This window comes from Spodoptera frugiperda, chromosome 25, assembly GCF_023101765.2.
Source record: "Spodoptera frugiperda isolate SF20-4 chromosome 25, AGI-APGP_CSIRO_Sfru_2.0, whole genome shotgun sequence".
Classification (NCBI taxonomy): Eukaryota; Metazoa; Arthropoda; class Insecta; order Lepidoptera; family Noctuidae; genus Spodoptera; species Spodoptera frugiperda.
Genome location: NC_064236.1, coordinates 13125023 through 13141645, shown reverse-complemented (window position 1 = coordinate 13141645; position 16623 = coordinate 13125023). Strand labels below are relative to the sequence as shown.

Sequence of the window (16623 nt, the reverse complement as noted above, 5' to 3'; positions counted from 1 at the left end):
ACAGTACCCCGAGAGTCCAGTCCAGACGCCGCGCGGACGCAGACACCGCGCGGACGCACGGGTCGCGCAGCGCGCTATCAACACAGAATACGTAGTTACCTACACTGTACAGCTGTTACCTACCTACATCGAGACCTATTAAAATTTCACTTATTTTTAGAGACATTTCGATAAAAAATTATGTACGGTACCTATTGTTTTATACCAAGTTAACGAGAATCGAGTACCGAGTACTCTCCATCTCCATAAGTATTGATGGTATATCACCAGTCACCCAGTAGAAGTACGTTAATTTCTATTTTATTAAAATTAATTTCGAGGTGCTGATATCGGGAGGCCTTTTACGTATTTTTAAAATATGGTTGTTTAATTTTATACCACAATTAAACTACTAGATACTAACAGGGGCTAAAACCAGGGACCGTTTAATTGAAAAAAGTAAATGTGTTAATTCTCTCTAGAGTTTACCATATACAATTTATTGATTTGATAATCAGCGGGTAGTTTCTAATTCCTAATGTTACCTCCTTTGCAAAATTATGATCAATGTACCGGGTTGAAATAAATAAAGTAATATGTTTTATAGCAAAAGTATATGACATATGGATACCTGTCATGTTCATTGCGTTCTGATATGAAAACAAAAAAGAAAAGGATTCTTTTAAACACTACTTTGTTGTCCATCTGTCTGTTAAAACCACAACCCTTTATTTCGTTAACGTAAAAGGACGTTACATAGAACCCTTTGATCCAGAACTAGGGTAAGAGCTGCAGTGAATGGACGTACTAGTAGATGAATTATACTTTTTTCCTTTGTTGCGAAACAAAAGATTGTTGATTCCTATGTTAGATATTATTCCTAGAGCAACCTGTTTAAAAATGGCCAGCTTTGGACAATCTCCTTTATATAAGTTTACACACAAACTTAAAATCATTGAAGATTAATTAATTAATTCGTAAATGGTTTAGCTAAAGTTTTTAAATTATGTTTGTAGACACCAAATGGAATTAAAAACGATTTAAAGACATTTACATAAATCTAAATCATACTAATATAACCATAAATATTTTATTTGTATGTCTGGATGTTGATCCGTCAATCACGTTGAAACTGCATAACGGATTGCGATGACATTTGGTATACACACACTACACAGGATATGAACTAATTTGGGTGATAGGATACTTTTTATCCCACGGAAACGCGGACGAAGCCGCCGGCAGAAGCTTCCAACTCCGATCGTTAACAGTAGCCTTTACCCTATGTTTGAAGTAGCATTATCTTATTAATAGTACAGAAAAATAAACATCTTATACTTAGTGCCTTTTCCACAACGTCGGATTAAGTTACTGTAAACAAGTTCTTTGTAGGAAAAAGTCTGAAAATCATTCATTTTCTATTACATCGTCTACTACATGCTTTATTTTTTTTTTATTTATTTATTTATTTAAACCTTTACAATCAGGCAACTATGGCCCATAGATATACTTACTCCCGAATAAAACGCTACTCAATTTTAAGTTGTACTTAAATATCGTGCTATCTCTGTCATTTTATAAAGAATTGATAGTGACAGTACTACATTTGAGAGCGTCTTAAAATTGAGTAGCGTTTGAGTATTCGGGCATTAAACTAACATATATACGTCATATACAAAAACTTGTTAGTAAATAAAACTTAAAACTATGTTAGTATCACTTCCTATGCACTATTATATGCACTTTAGAAGCGAGTACCTTAATTAACCTCTTTAAAACTTTAATTAAGTACTAAGTAGTTTTAAATACTTTATGAGTAACTAGTTATTCCCGCGCGGTTCCAATAGGAACCCAGCAGAGTGGATGATGTTTTATAACTACTTATCAATAGATTGTAACGTGATTCTTCGATCATACATTTTGATCATATAGTTGTTCCGTGGATTAGCGCTTTCAAACAAACGAACCGATAAATAAACACTTCAGCTTTATACATATACTAGCGACCCGCCCCAGCTTCGCATGGGTGCAATGGTGATATATTATACCTGTATTATACATAAAAACCTTCCTCATGAGTTACTCTATCTATTAAAAAAACCGCATCAAAATCCGTTGCGTAGTTTTAAAGATTTAAGCGTTCATAGGGACAACATGACACATGACAGAAAAAGCGACTTTGTTTTATACTATGTAGTGATTAGTACCTATACATGTGTAAATAGATAGATATTATTAAGAGTCTTTAATATGTTTCAGGTGGTGACGCTGGCTTTGTACACGTACTTCGTGGCAGCTTTGATGGGCCGTCAGTTGGTGCCACCCGCACCAGGTAGCACTTCCAAATACGAGCCTGACGTTTATTTCCCGTTGTTCACTGCACTACAGGTACGCATATGTCTGTAGCTGTCACAACCACATGTTAATGTTTCAGTGCGTAGAGGGAGTGAGTAGGAAATAGTAGGTAGTGTGGATGTAAGTACTATCTTAGTGTGCTTTTCTACCAAAGAAGTGTAGCTTTGCTATAATTATGCTAAGTACTAAAATGTACCTAATAGCTGAGCTATAAAACTATGTGATCGTTTCCATCCTTACTAAGCTATATAGCTGTCCGAGGAAGATGAGCAACTGGGGTATGCGATGTATACGATGACGACTATAGTAGGAAAGCCATCTATGGATGGCATGGATAGTACGCATCTTTCCATATAAAAAACATAGCTTAGCTTAGTCCGTATCCACCAACGCTGAGCTATGTGTACCAATAAATATGATTGGTGGAAGCCAAACGCAGCCACAGGATACGTTCCTGCATTGCACATATCTGGTGGAAAAGTACCATTAACGTAATATTAACCTTGTACCTTTGTTCCAACCATACATTTCGCTATCGGGAGCGACAGTAAATGCACCACATAATCTCTGTTATGTGTTTTATTCCTACGCTGCCTTTACGTACGCACTGTAAAGTATAGGTTCCTATAGAGTGCCTAATAAACAAAATGTACACAATTTTGCACAGCTTTTATACTATAAATGTGATTAAAATGAAAACAATGCTATAAAGCAGTTTTATTTAGATCCAATCTTTATGATAACAATAACTAAATTTTACTTTTAATTTTAATTTGTTTACTATACTTTTCATATAAAAGTTGTGCCTAAAAGACTATATTTCGTTTAAACTATAAACCCAGGTTTTATCGCGATGTTTTCCTTCACAATTTGTCAATAGTGTCGAAATATTCTTATAAAATCCATATAACTCGGTAAAAGTCACATTGGTCAAGTCACTCTGCACCCTCATGCATGATGAAGCTGGTGTCTTAAACCTCAGGCCACCACAACACTATCGAATCGTATTAACTTACACAGTACACTATCGATTTTTGTGGAATTTTCATTTTAGACTAATATTGCATACTAAGTATTTTTTCTAAACACAAAAGTAAATCTGTTTAATTCTATTTCCAGTTCTGCTTCTACGTTGGTTGGCTGAAAGTGGCCGAGGTCCTGATTAATCCTTTCGGTGAGGATGACGATGATATTGAATTGAACTGGTTAATAGACAGACATATAAAGGTACGGTATCAAAAGATTTCCATTTGTTCATGTTTCTTACATCCAATGTTTCTTTTCACCTTCCATCCAAGCAATAAATAACCTTAAGTACATAATTCACATCGGCTTCACATACTATGTGTAAATAAATATGAAAGATAGCTTATTTTCTATTTTTACTAGTACTTATTTATTTACCCCTCAGATGATGTCAGTTTCATTTATTCATGAAATAAAATAAATAATTACTAGATAATTTATTTTAATGTTTAAATATTACAGGCTGCCTACATGATAGTGGATGAGATGCATGAAGAGCATCCTGAACTTCTGAAAGATCAATATTGGGAGGAGGTCGTCCCGAAGGACTTGCCATACACTGTGGCGTCAGAACACTATCGTAGACATGAGCCACCTTGTTCAGCCGACCACTACAAAGTGAAGGCTGAAGATGCAGTCTATGCAAATGTTCAAGCTCCTAGAAAAAGTCACGACGAGACTTATGCAGATTATGTGAGTTATTTTATAAGGAGGTTATTTCACTTGATGCGTTTTACAAGTATTACACAACAAACTAATGATCGGCGAGGCGATGCAGTAGGTTCCACCGTTCCAATGAAAGAGGGCAATGTTGACGCAAGTTCAGATAACTTGCGTCAATTATACGGGCTTGCTTCCCTTTGGCGGTTTTGAAATTATATTAATTTTGTCACGAAAGGCATGCCAGCAGATGATGTTTTATAGCCTTGATAAATGCAATACCCAACACACCAGTAGTTTTGGAGATTAGCATTAAAACAAACAAACTTTTTAGTTTTATATATTACTAGCTGACCCGCGCAACTTCGTTTGCGTGTATCCCGCTACTTCGACAAATACAGTCAACGCACCAACACATATTGGATACTAATTTTCAATTCACAATAACTTCTCTTTCCCTTAACCGCGTTTAAAATATTAAAATGTTTTTTAGTTTCTGTGACTCTTCTTTGATCGCCCCCCCTATCAGTTTTTGGAAAAAATATTTAAGTAATGTACAGATTTTTTTTTGTCTTATATGTATAGATCAAAGTCGTAGTACCTACTTTTTAATATTATTTATTTTTTATGTACCGTTTTTTTATATTTTTTGTTTTTTTTATGTACTTACCTACTTTTGTTATACATATACATCTAACTATTATTTTCTTGTTTACTTTTTAAATTATTTACATTCTACATTTTATTACTTTTACTTACTTTCCGATCGCTTCCAATTTCAAAGTGCCTGAAAGTGCTAATGGGGAGCCGCTGCCGCCGACGCGCTATTTATAGGGACGCTGCCCCCGCCGCCGCGGCCGGCCCGTACCGTGCCGCAATACTAATATCGTGATATCTCCTAAACTATATGTCTAAATAACACACTGTAAACTGCAAAAATAATCTAAATTAAATGCTCGTGATGATGAACTTACTTATTATGATAAGGATATATGTATTATTGGTTATATCACCAGTTAAACATCACCCAACGAATTAAATGTTTTTTTAATACAGAAAAGTAGTTTTTGTGACTTAAATAAAAAAGCTGGATATATGTCATCGCGGACTTTTTTGTAGAACTAATAAAGACCAATGTTTTTGCTATACATTGTTCTTACTTGTATCCAACGGTATAAGCGGCGCACGCACAAATGCAATCTTCAATTAGATTTTTTTCTGACTTCTTGGACATAAATCGCTATAACTCAGCTAATATAGTTTCAATGTATTTCAATTATATATAAAAACCTGTCGGAGAAAATACTCTTTCTATTAGTGAAAACCGCATCAAAATCCGTTGCGTAGTTTTAAAGTTTTATGCATACGAAGGGACTACAGACAAAATGGGCGACTTTGTTTTATACTATGTATAGATATAGAAGTACTAGCTTAAGAGTTCCCCTTTTTCCCGTTCCCGTAAGATTTTCGAAAAATCTTTGGATATTTTTATCCAAATAAAAGGTCTCCTGATTTTAAGTTTTCACCGTTAGCATGCAATGGCACATTAAAACCTGGGTAAATGAATGTAGCTGTCAACGCGCGTCGTCTAAACACGCGCCATCTGGGTATAGGCAAACGCTATTTTCTGTAACAGAGCAATTTTACTAACTTGAGTTTTTTGCAGGAAAGTGTGGATACTCCGCTTGTGGAGCGAAGGAAAAATTGGTTCCAAAGACAAATATCACGAATGGGTTCAGTCAGATCTGCATCGACGGCGTACTCTTCGGGTGGGTTGTTTGGCCGAAATAGACATAACTCGGTCGTGTACTCGAGTCCTGAAGCCGGCCAGCCAGTGATGCCACCGCCGCCTCATCATAAGATGTCGTTGTATGAACGCCTCGTTGGACGCAAGTCTGGCCGTGGACAACACAGACCCAGCTCTAGACATGGTAAAATTATTTACACTTTTTATTTTAACTTTGTACTTTATAGCAATAGTAGATATTATATAATTCAATTTATGTTACATTCTACTATAGTTTTTAGTTATGGACTAATACTAAGTGTATAAAATTATGTTTTTAAAAGCTAGAGATACTATGCTAGTTACCACTGTGTGAGTTAGTAATTTAATTGGACTCATCAATTATGTTTTTTTAAGAGAAAAATCATTGAATGATTTCTCCCTCCTTAGGTGAGACTTTTACCCATTAAAAACCAGCCCTCTCTTACTCCTCCTCCTCCTCTTTTGGCGGAGCCCCGCTAACCCCCTAGTTGACACAACAGCTGCAATTACATTAACATTATTTTTCTTTCAGGTGGACAAAAAAGCAATGGTTCTGCTGTTCCAATAACTTTAAGAAACCGGCCTCGCATACCGACTCCAGACGTTACAAAAGAGGTTATGGATCGTGAAAATAGAATTGCAATGGGTATGCAAAATATGGGCGTTATTATGGCGCACCAGGGTTACCAAAATGAGGTGCCTGTTCTTGGTGCTCTTGTTCTATCCCCTATCCAAGAACTCGACAGTGGGTCAGTGAACAATACGTTACACGCTGGCCAGCCAGGAACCACAGCGTTGGCACAAGCCGTGTTATCGCCTTCTTTGACGACGGGTGGTATGGCCCCGATGATAGCTGCAGCGCCCGTGACGCTGGGCGTGTCGCAGCTCACAAGCTTAGTCAGCTCCACGCCGTCGAGTCCGCGCCCCGAGCGTGGCACAGCCGACGGTTCTGGAGGATCACCTCATTCGCCGCGGGCCACAGTCACTGAGCTCCCTCCGTCGGACCGTGACAGTGAGCACAGTAACGCAAGCACCGGCACTCCACCTGAGTTTACACGAAAACGCAGCAACTCTAAGAGAGGCGAAGTCTATGTATAAAATTAAATATCCGTCCATAATACGTGGTGCTTATGAAATTGTGATTGATAATGTTTTATTAGTCGAGTTTTTCGTCTGATAATGATACTAAGTACATGTACTTAGGTACTCATTATAGTTAAAATGAGAGAGCTCATTTAGGTTTATTTGTAAGTCGATTTCCATTGCAGTAATGGAATAAATTGAGTTTTACGCACAGACAGGGATTGAATTGTATATTTTTTTATTATAGTTTTCCATTTTATTTTATTGTTTTATTTATGTTCATATGCCCAAACATGATCACGTTGCCCCTTCAATTCACTGAATTCCTATACGATATTCCTATAATGAGGTACGTTGCTGCATGCGGACCTAAAACTACATGGTTACCGTGCCGTAATGTACCTACCTATTTATATTGATCGTTCCACATATTAAAGTCCCTGCGTATTTCCAAAAGGTAGGTTTGGAAAATCGCTCGTAGTGACAGATTGCTGTCTTTACTGTAGGTATTATTGATGCAATGATTGAGTGACTGCTTATGCTGTGCAGCGCCTCGCGTGTTCGATTCACGCACGGAGCAATTGAGCATGGGGCTACTGTTTTTTTGCTTACTAGATACTGCAAATGTAGCAAGAGGTTTTTTTAAGCAATGTACATAATTGTTAAATATTGGACATCTAATTTTGTGACACTAGCTTATTCCCTATTGGACGAAGAATAAGAAGTTCATACTAACGCCATCTGGTGGACAAAAATAAAGTAGCCCCTATTCTTTGTGTGGTTCACAAATTGCTGCTTCGATACTAAGTGCCATATTCATTTGAAATTATGACCATTTATCGTAAGTGACCCGGTTGTGGCCACTTTAAGAATTTTATCGACTTTGAGGCTTTCTTAACTTGTAGTTTTTGTTATCACGAACATATTTCTTGTAAAAAGTCATTTAACATGTATTAACCTTACCTAAGAAAACCCTTTTTTTAAAGAACGTCCAATAGAAAAATAACTGTATAACAAAGAAAAAAAAAGGGAGTTTGTGCCATTTTTGGCCAGATTCGTGCCATTTCTGGCCACGGTCGTGTGCCAGTTTTGGCCATCAAAATATACTATAAAAGTAATTAAAATTTATTTATTAAATTGGACATTTTATAAACAATGATTTTTATTTAGTTTGGAAAATATGAAATATTATTACTTCACTTTAATTTGACTTAAAAATAAAGAGATCAGCATTTATATGACGTTGGTAAAAGCTGCAAAGTAATCTGACCTCCCCTTTGTGTGAAGGCAATTTATTGCATCTCTGAAAATGAAAAATATGTATTTGTTGATATGTAAAGCCAAGGAAAAAAAGCCACGATAAAATAAAGGGGAAGAAGTGGGGTGTCTATGTACACTAGTTTTGGTCAGCCATGTGGCCAAAGATGGAGTAATTCATAATTTTCGTCTCCATTAGTGGCCACCTTCTAATAATCCCACTTCAGAAACATATGGCGACAAAATAACTTTAGTTTCACTTAGACAATATATTCTTCATGTAGTATTAACATAAACATCCAAACAATAAGCAAAGATTTAAAAAATAAAAACCCAAATCCTCACCCGCTCGCCTTAGCCTTTTTGTTAAGATCTTAACAATTTCACCCTCAACTAAAAAAAATGACTTGTTGCATCGAAGTGAAGTTTGACACATCAAAGCTGCCAACGGTATCAGTATCTCCAATATTCATTTTTTTAAATACTGTACATCACAGAGTAATTTATTTGTCCATGCCTTAGTTATAAATATTTGAAGGCCCAAATGGCCACAAAGGGGTCGATGGCCACAACCGGGTCAGTTGCCCTATAAACGCACCCACTAACTGCACAACATATAGATAAAAAACCTAATGTACATTAACGAATTTAAAACAAATAACAAAGTTAATCAGGTATCGATATGTTGTCAGTGCCCAATAAGCTGTATGGGTAGACATTTACTAACGGTATTGTTGAAATAGTATAAACACCAATCCAATCACTTCCAGTTTCAAAACGTAACTTTTAGTTCGTCACTCTTACGTGTGGCGCTAGTGTGTCAATTTCCTGCTCTGTAAAACTCTTTACCGCTCAATAAACGTTGTTAAACTTTATCCCGCGTTAATTATTTCCAACAGGTATTAGTACTCATGCCCATTAGGTAATAGGTACAGCTACAGTACTGGTTATGAATAATATTACAATAGTATAAATGCGAAAGTTTGTGTTTGTGTGCATGTCTACTCGATCACGTCTAAACGAGTGAAGGCATTCTGATCAAATTAGGAACAGGGTTAGATTATGGTCTGAAATAGCGCAAAGGCTCTATTGATCCCATGGGAACTCAAACAAAGCCACTAGCAGAAGCTAGTTTATATATGCACCGAACGCAAACAAATATTATTTTATTAGGTACCTAATTTAGGTATTATTTTATTAGGTACCTAATTTAGGTATTATTTTAATTACTTACTTAAGTACATAAATAGGTATAGGTAAGTTAATCATTTTTATGAACGAAATGTTACTGTTTTAATGTTGATGTATAATTTGCGCCTAGTCACGTAGCAGGTAGTAATATACAATGCGTATGAATTAGCAAATCATCTTAAGCTAGTTTGTAGTTCTATACACTATATCACTTTATTCCAATAATGTATTTAACATGTTCACCGTGCGAGGGTTGAACCTGTTAAACATTGCTAGCGTCCTGCTAGACAATCATCATGTGTGTTTAAATCGATATTTTTTTAGCCTTTAACGATAAAACGTTCGTCTTAATTAATTTTAGTAACAATTTGACATTGTAGAATTTCTCTTAGTTACAATGTAATATTGGTTGGTTGATTAAGGATCAGAATCAAAATCATACAAAGCTGGACTCCCACAAATAATTCAAGACCAAAATTTGCCAAATCAGCCGTTCTCGAGCTCCTTCGAGCCGTTCTCGTTTTTTAGCGAGATTAACGAACAACTATTGATATATTGATATATTTAGATAAAAATGTACTTTATTTAATTACTAGCTACTTCCGCGTGGTTTCACCCGCTCTGCTCGGCTCCTATTGGTCATAGCGTGATGTTTTATAGCCTATAGCCTTCCTCGATAAATGCACTATCCAACACAAAAAGAATTATTCAATTCGGACCAGTAGTTCCGGAGATTAACGCGTTCAAACAAACAAACAAACTCATCAGCTTTATAATATTGTGTGATGTGTGATGTTAGAACATTAAATATACTAAGCACTACGTAAATACAACTAAACTAGAAAAATCTAAAAAATAAAAGTAAACTAAAAAAACCTGCCAAGTGCGAGTCGGACTCGCCCATGCAAGGTTCCGTAGCAACAAGTAGATAACATAATATAAAAGTTATAATAACTTGGTTTTACATAGTGTTTGTATGAACGAGAAAGTTATATTTGTGGTTTTTGAAAATGTTTTATTTCTTAAAAACTAATAATAGTATCTCGTTTAAACCAATTTATTTTGAAAGTTTCTATTGAAATCGACAGCATATATTTTTTTTTAGTTTTCTCACTCTTTTTTTAAAAGTTAGAGGGGGGATGGACACTTTTCTCATTTTTCCACTTTGGAAGCGTCTAACTTACAAACGATTGATTTTGACGATAATGGTTTTAGGAACCATAATGTATTTTTTAAAGACCTACCTATCCATAGACACCCACCACGGATATGTTAGCAGATTTTTTTTAAATCAGTTCCATGTATGTAGTGCCCCTTTGAATTTTAAAATTGTTATTTTTTATTCAAAGTTCGAATAGCGGTTACCAAATTACATCAACCTACAAAGTTTCAACTATGTAGGTCCAACAGTTTCGTAAATAAATAGCTGTGACATACGGACGGACAGACAGACAGACATGACGATGATGACGAATCTATAAGGGTTCTATTTTTTGCTTTTTGGCTACGAAACCCTAATTATTTACAAAGCATCAAAAAATTCGACGTCAATGGGAAAAGTTTACGATAAGGCAATTGTTATCCTCTGACCGAGGAATTGCGAGCAGACCAGCCCTCGGGTAACTCGAACTCGAAAACATTCACCTTAATAACCACAGCCTGTAACTCCACCACAGATTAGACTTAAACTTTAAGAATCACAAAAAAAATTTTGTAATTTTTAAATGATTAGATCTTGATTTATTGTGTATCAACTTATACTAATAACGGTTTTAAATTGACTTAAAAGTTTGTATGAAAACCCGTATCACGTAAACGCGAGTGTCATAATCAATATTATAGAACGAATGCTACTGATATTACGAATGCTACTGAAAAATGAGATCGACTTCATCATAGCGGACAGGCGATACACATTCAGAGATGTCTCCGTGATCAACAGGTTTAACACCGGCAGTGATCACAGACTTGTCCGAGGCACTCTGAATATCGACTTTAAAGCCGAACGTGTCCGTTTGATGAAGTCCAGGCTCCGACCTACTATGCTCCAAACCATCACTGGATCTGAAACGTTCCAGCTTAATCTGGAAAACCGATTTGCTGCCTTGGAAACCACAACGGACGTTAACCAGAACCTAGAAAATGTAGTTCGAGTCCTCAGGGACGAAGGTACGAGATTCTGTAACATGCGACGTAAGGGCAGGAAGTCTAAACTTTCCGAGGAGACCCTGGGGCTGATGAGGCAACGACGTGAAAACTCACCCGTAAGTGGCGGGTCAGGAAAACGAGCACTGAACCGGGAGATCAACAAACGCGTGCGGCACGACCTCCGGTGCTCTAATACCGCTTCTATTGAAAAAGCCATCGAGCAGAATCGGGGGTCTAAGGTGTTCGTACAATCTCTCGGCAGAAGCCACCTGACGAAACTGACCACAGCAACTGGAGAAGTTGTTGCCTCTAAGCCGGCGGTTCTTTCGGAAATAGAGGACTTCTATAGCCGGTTATACGCTTCGCATGCATCTCGTCCTGATCCCGAAAATGAGGACTCTAGAGCTACATTAACGCGCCATTTCACCGAAGACCTGCCAGAAGTCAGCATTGGCGAAGTCGAGATTGCTCTTGGGCAGCTTAAAAATGGAAAAGCCCCTGGAGAGGACGGCGTTACCACAGAGTTGTTAAAGGGAGGAGGCAAACCCGTACTGAGGGAGCTCCAAAAGCTTTTTAACGCTGTCCTATTTGAAGGGAGAACTCCAGGGGCGTGGAGCAGAAGTGTGGTCGTCTTGTTCTTCAAGAAGGGGGACAAAAGCCTTCTGAAGAACTATCGACCCATTTCGCTTCTAAGCCACGTCTATAAGCTGTTCTCAAGAGTGATCACGAACCGTCTTGCGCGAAGACTCGACGAATTCCAACCACCGGAGCAGGCTGGATTTCGGAGCGGATACGGCACCATAGACCACATCCACACAGTGCGGCAGATTATACAGAAAACCGAAGAGTATAATCAGCCCCTGTGCCTAGGATTTGTGGACTATGAGAAGGCCTTTGACTCGATAGAAATCTGGTCTGTCCTGGAGTCCTTGCAGCGATGCCAGGTTGATTGGCGATACATCCAAGTGATGAGATGTCTTTACGAAGCCGCCACTATGTGCGTCCAAGTACAAAATCAGCAAACACGTCCCATACCATTGCATCGAGGAGTGAGACAAGGGGACGTCATATACCCGAAACTGTTCACTAATGCAATGGAGGTTATGTTCAAGACGCTGCACTGGAAAGGACGTGGCATCAATATCAATGGCGAACACATCTCTCACTTGCGATTCGCAGATGATATCGTCATAATGGCAGAAACGCTGCAGAACTTACAAGGGATGCTGAACGACCTGGCTGACTCCTCTGCACGCATCGGCCTACGGATGAACTTGGACAAAACCAAGGTCATGTTCAATGAACATGTTCTACCGGAACCGATTGCGATTCACGGAGCCGTCCTCGAAGTTGTTCAAAAATATGTCTACCTCGGGCAAACGTTGCAGTTAGGTAGAAACAACTTTGAGGATGAGGTGAATAGGAGAATTCAGTTGGGTTGGGCAGCTTTCGGAAAACTCCGTCGAGTCTTCTCATCGTCAATCCCACAGTGCCTAAAGACGAAAGTCTTTAACCAGTGCGTCCTACCCGTAATGACATACGGTGCCGAAACGTGGACACTTACGGCTAGACTGGTCCACAAACTCAAAGTCGCTCAGCGGGCTATGGAAAGGGCTATGCTCGGTGTCTCTCTCCGGAATCGCATTCGAAACGAAGTGATTCGGCAGAGAACCAAGGTGATCGACATAGCCCACCGGATCAGCAAGCTGAAGTGGCAGTGGGCCGGCCATATTAGCCGCAGGACCGACAACCGTTGGGGTAAGCGAGTCCTGGAGTGGAGACCGCGTCTCGGTAAACGTAGTGTAGGACGCCCCTAGACGAGGTGGAGTGACGATCTGCGCAGGATGGCTGGCAAGAGCTGGATGCGAGTCGCTAGTGATAGAGCAAAGTGGCGAACAATTGGGGAGGCCTATGTCCAGCAGTGGACTGCTATAGGCTGATGATGATGATGATGATACTGATATTAGTGTTGCCAATTTAGCATATTTAGCATAATTTTATATCGTTTAGCTTTTTCTTTTGTTATTTAGCATATAGCATATTTTTTAGCATATCAATTAATTAATTAATAAAAGTTAAACCATGAAACAAACCACTGTCTTGATACCTTGCGATGTAAATATCGTCGACATTTCATGAGACCTAAGGTGGCAACACTGATGAATATAGTCAAAACTAAGCTTCGCAACCGTTTGTCGGTAAAAACTTTAAATGCCATTTTATACATTAGATTCGGCCTAAAGAGGGCAGGGAAATGTTGCTATTCGTACACAGTTCCGGATGACGTACTGCGCTCTATAGGCACCAAAGAAATATATAGTCTTGGCAATGAGGCTTCCACGTCTACATGCACAACGGCTGTGGATGAAGACCAGTATATAAATATTTTATTTGATAATTTACACGATTAAAACCTAACATATATTTGATAACAAATTCAAATTCAAATTCAAATTCAAATTTATTTATTTGCTCAAATGTGGTACATAATATAGGTGTTACATACAATATAATAAGATCAGCACATTTACCATTATTGGCATGCAATTGGTTAGATAGGTACAAGAATACTCATGCATAAGACATATACATTTTGACAACAATTATTTAGGTAAGCTTTGGTACATAAGCTACACTTAACTTAACTTAATTTAACTTAACTATTATTTATTTCTTATTATATAGCCAAAAGATTTACATTTATTTTTTACTAAAAATTCTTGCACTGAGTAGTAATTTTCTTTTATTAACCATTTCTTTAATGTAATACAAAATTTCTTATAAGGAAGTTCCGTTATAGATTTAGGCAAGGTGTTATAAATAAGAGGAGCCATGTAAACACAATTCCGTCTAAATAACTCTAACCTAGGTACGGGCATTTGGAGAAGCACGCGTGTTGCTTTTCTCTTATTTACGTTATCTTTAACTTCAAATAGCGCAGGATTGGCTCTTATGAATTTAGCTACTTCATATATATAAATGGAAGGAACAGTTAATAGTTTATTAGACTGAAATACAGGCCTGCAGGATTCAGACCATTTCAAGTTAAATATTGCACGAATGCATTTTTTCTGCGTTATAAATACTCTTGAAATATCCACAGAATTCCCCCAAACAATTATTCCATAACGAATTACTGAACAAACATACGCATGGTAGACATGAATAGCTGTATGCTTTGAAGTAATATCTTTAACCTTTCTTAACGCAAAAACAAACTTATTAATTTTATTACAAATATTTTCTATATGGTTTTTCCATGTAAGGTGTTCATCGAGAAAAACTCCAAGAAACCTAGCATTGTTAACCTGTTCTATCATTGTACCATCATATGCAATATTTAAATTTATGTGTTTACTTTTCCAAGTTTTAAATCTTAATACATTAGTTTTCATAACATTTATCCTTAGTTTGTTAATGTCTAACCATTTAGTAATATCATTCAATGATTCGTTTATAATGGTATCATAGTCTTGTGGATTTTTACTTTCTATTATTACTGTGGTGTCATCTGCAAATAGAACACATTGATGCTTTATAGCTTGTGGTAAATCATTTATATAAATCAAGAATAATAATGGTCCCAAAATACTCCCCTGTGGTACACCACAGTGATTTGCGAGCGGTTTTGAATCAAAATTTTCTAATGTGTTATTTGTTTCGTTAAGTTTTGTGACTCTGGTTATCTGTTTCCTATTACTTAAATATGATTCGAACCATTTTTGAGCAGAACCTCTGATACCATATCTTTCCATTTTCCTAATTAATATTGAATGATCTACAAGATCAAATGCCTTACTAAGGTCCAGAAGTAGTGCACAAGAAGAAGTGTTGGAGTTAATACTATTCATTACTGCTCTCACAAGCGTATATACATATAGCTAATGTTGTAGATTTCTTTTGTTGAAAAGCAAACTGTTCTTTTACAAGAATATTAAATTTATTTAAGTAATTAAGTACCCGTTTATACATAATTCTTTCAAATAGTTTAGACAAAATTGGAGTTAGGGCTATAGGTCTATAGTTATTTACATCAGATTTGGAACCTTTCTTGTGTAATGGTTTGATTAATGACATTTTCAACCTATCAGGGAAACAACCTTGTTCAAGAGATAGGTTGATGATATGAGCTAGTGGTGGTGATATATACCGGGATATACATTTGATTATATCCGTAGAAATATTATCATACCCACAAGATTTTGTATTTTTTAAATTCCTTATAATCTGACAAACTTCAACATCATCACTGGGTTCTATAAAAATACTGTTATCTCGTGAAGCTAAATCGGAAAAAGATATATTACTATTGTCAATATTATTTGACTCACCATTTTTAGCAACGTTGACGAAATATTTGTTAAATGTATTAGCAATATCTGAGCCAGATGTAGTTGTGGTATTGTTATCTATAAGAAAATCCAGATTATTTCTACATTTAATTTTACCCGTGTTGTGTTTTACAACATTCCATGTAGCTTTTACTTTATTGTGAGACTGAGCTATATATGTTTGGTTGCATAGTGCTTGAAGATTATACATACACTTTCTTAATATTTTAGAATAATTTTTATACCTATTTTTATTTTCGTTAATTTTATTTAGGTAATAGATAAACCGTAAAGACCTTTTGTGTTTGCTACTAGTTTTGATTCCTCTTGTTATCCATTTTGGTTTACTAACATTACATTTTTTCTTTACTCTTATACTCGGAAAACATAATTTATAAAATAATATCAATAAATCATGAAACTTCTCAAATGCCTCATTTGTATCTGATGTGTCATAAACTTCACTAAAGCTTAAGCAACTAATATAATCTATGAACTTAATTACATTTTCCTTACTGAGATCATCTTTAATAATATAATAGTAACCTTTAACATCAATGGTTTGCTCTTTTATTGTAACTGTTTGGGCTGTATTATGATCTGAAAGATAAAAATTATGTGTTTCGCCAAGACAGTCATCAATATTACCAATAATATTATCAATACATTTATTATGTCTAGTGGGTTCATTTATGTAGTGTTGTACACCATAATTTAGCATCAGATCTCTAAAAGTTGCACTATTTTTATCTGAAAGCAGCAAATCTATATTAAAATCTCCACAGATAATAATATTTTGTTTTTTATTGTGAATTCTTAAAAGAG

At 36.5% G+C, this 16623-nt stretch overlaps 1 protein-coding gene across 3 annotated transcripts in view; it reads left to right on the top strand.

Moving 5' to 3' along the window:
• LOC118263192 (bestrophin-4) overlaps nucleotides 1-7130 on the top strand; it is a 48190-nt gene extending 41060 nt beyond the window's left edge. For all 3 annotated transcript variants that reach the window (XM_035575039.2, XM_035575038.2, XM_035575037.2), the window contains exons 6-10: nucleotides 2239-2367; nucleotides 3454-3561; nucleotides 3823-4053; nucleotides 5687-5951; nucleotides 6321-7130. In XM_035575039.2, coding sequence (XP_035430932.1) covers nucleotides 2239-2367; nucleotides 3454-3561; nucleotides 3823-4053; nucleotides 5687-5951; nucleotides 6321-6886 — 1299 coding nt within the window. In that variant the 3' untranslated portion in view covers nucleotides 6887-7130. The remainder of the gene's footprint in view (nucleotides 1-2238; nucleotides 2368-3453; nucleotides 3562-3822; nucleotides 4054-5686; nucleotides 5952-6320) is intronic.
• Nucleotides 7131-16623: the final 9493 nt, after the last annotated feature.